The sequence below is a fragment of the Sardina pilchardus genome, chromosome 13, assembly GCF_963854185.1.
Source record: "Sardina pilchardus chromosome 13, fSarPil1.1, whole genome shotgun sequence".
Classification (NCBI taxonomy): domain Eukaryota; kingdom Metazoa; phylum Chordata; class Actinopteri; order Clupeiformes; family Clupeidae; genus Sardina; species Sardina pilchardus.
The window spans coordinates 34,019,903-34,024,902 of NC_085006.1; the positions used below are offsets into that span (position 1 = coordinate 34,019,903).

Below are 5,000 nucleotides of genomic sequence, written 5' to 3' on the forward strand. Positions count from 1 at the left end.
TGTGTGTGTGTGTACCTGTAGAGTTGAGGGGTGTGTGTGTGTATACCTGTAGAGTTGAGGGGGGGGGGGGGGGGGTGTACCTGTAGAGTTGAGGGGGGGGTGTGTGTGTACCTGTAGAGTTGAGGGGTGTGTGTGTGTGTGTGTGTGTGTGTGTGTGTGTGTGTGTACCTGTAGAGTTGAGGGGTGTGTGTGTGTGTGTGTGTACCTGTAGAGTTGAGGGGTGTGTGTGTGTGTACCTGTAGAATTGAGGGGTGTGTGTGTGTGTGTACCTGTAGAGTTGAGGGGTGTGTGTGTGTGTACCTGTAGAGTTGAGGGGTGTGTGTGTGTGTGTGTGTGTGTGTGTGTGTGTGTGTGTGTGTGTGTGTGTGTGTGTGTGTGTGTGTGTGTGTGTGTGTGTGTGTGTGTGTGTGTGTGTGTGTGTGTGTGTGTGTGTGTGTGTGTGTGTGTGTGTGTGTGTGTGTGTGTACCTGTAGAGTTGAGGGGTGTGTGTGTGTGTGTGTGTTTTAACGCTCCTCTGTTTCTCCAGGTGTTGCTGCTGGTTCCACCCCGACGCCTGAGGTACAGCTGCTCTTCTCCTATTGGCTGCTCCTGCTGTCACTCACACTCCCATCTCTTCTCCTATTGGCTGCTACTGCTGTCACTCACACTCCCATCTCTTCTCCTATTGGCTGCTCCTGCTGTCAATCACACTCCCATCTCTTCTCCTATTGGCTGCTACTGTTGTCACTCACACTCCCATCTCTCCTCCTATTGGCTGCTCCTGCTGTCACTCACACTCCCATCTCTTCTCCTATTGGCTGCTCCTGCTGTCAATCACACTCCCATCTCTTCTCCTATTGGCTGCTACTGTTGTCACTCACACTCCCATCTCTCCTCCTATTGGCTGCTCCTGCTGTCACTCACACTCCCATCTCTCCTCCTATTGGCTGCTCCTGCTGTCTGGGTCACATGGTCCCTCTGAGCTCTGCCCCTCCAGTGGAGCTGTGATGAAATGTAGCCAAATCTGACCCTCATGATTACGCAAGAGAAGCTGTTCGTCTCTGTGTGTGTGTGTGTGTGTGTGTGTGTGTGTGTGTGTGTGTGTGTGTGTGTGTGTGTGTGTGTGTGTGTGTGTGTGTGTGTGTGTGTGTGTGTGTGTGTGTGTGTGTGTGTGTGTGTGTGTGTGTGTGTGTGTGTGTGTGTGTGTGTGCGCGCGTTGGGTGTGTGTGAGTGTGGCTGTGTGTCTTACTGTGTTTTGAGCAATGATGTAAGAATTGGACCTGATACACACCTTGGTTGTGTGTGTGTCATGATGGTTTCTACACTTGAACTGAGCTCAGTGTGTGTGCGTGTGCGCGTGCGCGTGTGTGTGTGTGTTCTAGGGTGCTCCTTATTTGTGAAGTCTCCAACTGTCATGCTCTTAACCCCTCAAATTGCTCCTTTATGTGAGAACATACAGCAAATACAGCAAATACAGCATGTAGTAGCATAGTTACAGTAGCATAGTTACAGGATGCCCATTCTTATGGCAGCAGCATAGTTACAGTAGCATAGTTACAGTATGCCCATTCTTATGGCAGTAGCATAGTTACAGGATGCCCATTCTTATGGCAGTAGTATAGTTACAGTAGCATAGTTACAGGATGCCCATTCTTATGGCAGTAGCATAGTTACAGTAGCATAGTTACAGGATGCCCATTCTTATGGCAGCAGCATAGTTACAGTAGCATAGTTACAGTATGCCCATTCTTATGGCACCAGCATAGTTACAGTAGCATAGTTACAGTATGCCCATTCTTATGGCACCAGCATAGTTACAGGATGCCCATTCTTATGGCAGTAGCATAGTTACAGTAGCATAGTTACAGGATGCCCATTCTTATGGCAGTAGCATAGTTACAGGATGCCCATTCTTATGGCAGTAGCATAGTTACTGCTCCTTTATGTGAGAACATACAGCATATACAGTACAGGCCAAAAGTTTGGACACACCTTCTCATTCAGTGAGTTTCCTTTATTTTCATGACTATTGACATTGTAGACTCACACTGAAGGCATCAAACTATGAATTAACACATGTGGAAAACAAAAAAGTGTAAAACAACTGAAAATATGCCTTATATTCTAGTTTCTTCAAAGTAACCACCTTTGCTCTGATTACTGCTTTGCACACACTCCGCATTCTCTGGATGAGCTTCAAGAGGTAGTCACCTGAAATGGTTTTCACTTCACATGTGTGCCCTGTCAGGTTTAATAAGTGTGATTTATTGCCTTATAAATGGGGTTGGGAATCAGTTGTGTTGTGCAGAAGTCAGGGGTGATACACAGCTGATAGTCCTACTGAATAGACTGTTAGAATTTGTATTATGGCAAGAAAAAAAGCAGCTAAGTAAAGAAAAACGAGTGGCCATCATTACTTTAAGAAATGAAGGCCAGTCAGTCCAAAAAATTGGGAAAACTTTGAAAGTGTCCCCAAGTGCAGTCGCAAAAACCATCAAGTGCTACAAAGAAACTGGCCGTCCCAGGAAAGGAAGACCAAGAGTCACCTCTGCTGCGGAGGATAAGTTCATCCGAGTCACCAGCCTCAGAAATCGCGCGTTAACAGCAGCTCAGATTAGAGACCAGGTCAATGCGACACAGTTCTAGCAGCAGACACATCTCTAGAACAACTGTTAAGACGAGACTGCCTGAATCAGGCCTTCGTGGTAGAATAGCTGCTAGGAAACCACTGCTAAGGACAGGCAACAAGCAGAAGAGCCTTGTTTGGGCTAAAGAACGCAAGGAATGGACATTAGACCAGTGGAAATCTGTGCTTTGGTCTGATGAGTCAAAATCGGAGACCTTTGGTTCCAACCACCGTGTGGACTGCAGAGTGAAGGCAAAAGGGCCAACAAGTGCTAAGCATCTCTGGGAACTCCTTCAAGACTGTTGGAAGACCATTTCAGGTGACTCTTGAAGCTCATCAAGAGAATGCCAAGAGTGTGCGAAGCAGTATTAAAAGCAAAAGGTGGCTACTTTGAAGAACCTAAAATATAAGACATATTTTCAGTTGTTTCACACTTTTTTGTTAAGTATATAATTCCACATGTGTTAATTCATAATTCTAATGCCTTCGGTATGAATCTATAATTTTCATAGTCATATAGTATGAAAATAAAGAAGGGGTGTCCAAATGAGAAGGTGTGTCCAAACTTTTGGTCTGTACTGTATGCCCATTCTTATGGCAGTAGCATAGTTACAGGATGCCCATTCTTATGGCAGTAGCATAGTTACTGCTCCTTTATGTGAGAACATACAGCATATATGCCCATTCTTATGGCAGTAGCATAGTTACTGCTCCTTTATGTGAGAACATACAGCATATATGCCCATTCTTATGGCAGTAGCATAGTTACTGCTCCTTTATGTGAGAACATACAGCATATATGCCCATTCTTATGGCAGTAGCATAGTTACTGCTCCTTTATGTGAGAACATACAGCATATATGCCCATTCTTATGGCAGTAGCATAGTTACTGCTCCTTTATGTGAGAACATACAGCAAATACAGCAAATACAGCATGTAGTAGCATAGTTACAGTAGCATAGTTACAGGATGCCCATTCTTATGGCAGCAGCATAGTTACAGTAGCATAGTTACAGTATGCCCATTCTTATGGCAGCAGCATAGTTACAGTAGCATAGTTACAGGATGCCCATTCTTATGGCAGTAGCATAGTTACAGGATGCCCATTCTTATGGCAGTAGCATAGTTACTGGTAGCTCAATAGCTTTAATCTTTTGAGATGTTGATGATTGTCATAAAAACAGATAATTTGCATTGGTACTGGAACTGGCTGGTGAAATGAAAATAAAAAATCTCCATAAAGGTGTCTAATGCAGCGTATAAAATACATTAGATTTTAGATACATATCTCAGTTTACTTATTGTAGAAACTAAATCCAAATAAATCCATCCATGACCCGTTTTAGCAGTTTTACCTTTCCTGGTGGAATCGATACATATTTCTATTGATATTCTAAACTGCATCACCGTAACGACTTAAGCTGCATCACCGTAACGAGTATACAGTACACTTAAACTGCATCACCGTAACGAGTATACAGTACACTTAAGCTGCATCACCGTAACGAGTATACAGTACACTTAAGCTGCAGCACCGTAACGAGTATACAGTACACTTAAACTGCATCACCGTAACGAGTATACAGTACACTTAAGCTGCGTCACCATAACGAGTATACAGTACACTTAAACTGCATCACCGTAAAGAGTATACAGTACACTTAAACTGCATCACCGTAACGAGTATACAGTACACTTAAGCTGCGTCACCATAACGAGTATACAGTACACTTAAACTGCATCACCGTAACGAGTATACAGTACACTTAGAGTATACAGTACACTTAAACTGCATCACCGTAACGAGTATACAGTACACTTAAACTGCATCACCGTAACGAGTATACAGTACACTTAAGCTGCATCACCGTAAAGAGTATACAGTACACTTAAACTGCATCACCGTAACGAGTATACAGTACACTTAAAGGGATAATCCGGAGTGAAATGCACTTTAGATCAATTTTTCGGACTATTGGGAGTACATACGTTGAGTTGACACCAAAATCATGTCATTCGGATGTATTTTGAGAAAGTTCGCGCTCACCGTTTTTAGCCAAAACTCGTTAGCCTGGAAGTGACCGGGGCGTGTCCTTTCGCCGCTACAAAACGCTATTTTTATACCTCTTCTACTGTTCCAAACAACACTACACTTACGTGGTAGTGAGTAGAGGTTCCCTAAAGCCAAACCGAAGTATCCGCACGTCTTTATGTGGTCGGATAGAGAGTCCAGAATGAATTTAATCGAGTCCGTACCTTTCCGGAAATGTTAGTAAAGTGTTGTGAAAACGTTGCTAGCTGCAACAGCGACATTTCCGGAAAGGTACTGACTCGATTAAATTCATTCTGGACTCTCTATCCGACCACATAAAGACGTGGGGATACTTCGGTTTG

General features: G+C 43.8%; 1 protein-coding gene across 5 annotated transcripts in view; it reads left to right on the plus strand.

The window, feature by feature from the left end:
• Positions 1-5,000, plus strand: part of cep295 (centrosomal protein 295) — a 44,393-nt gene that overhangs the window by 21,747 nt on the left and 17,646 nt on the right. For all 5 annotated transcript variants that reach the window (XM_062553289.1, XM_062553292.1, XM_062553290.1 and 2 more), the window contains exon 18: positions 527-558. In XM_062553289.1, the coding sequence (XP_062409273.1) occupies positions 527-558 (32 nt within the window). The remainder of the gene's footprint in view (positions 1-526; positions 559-5,000) is intronic.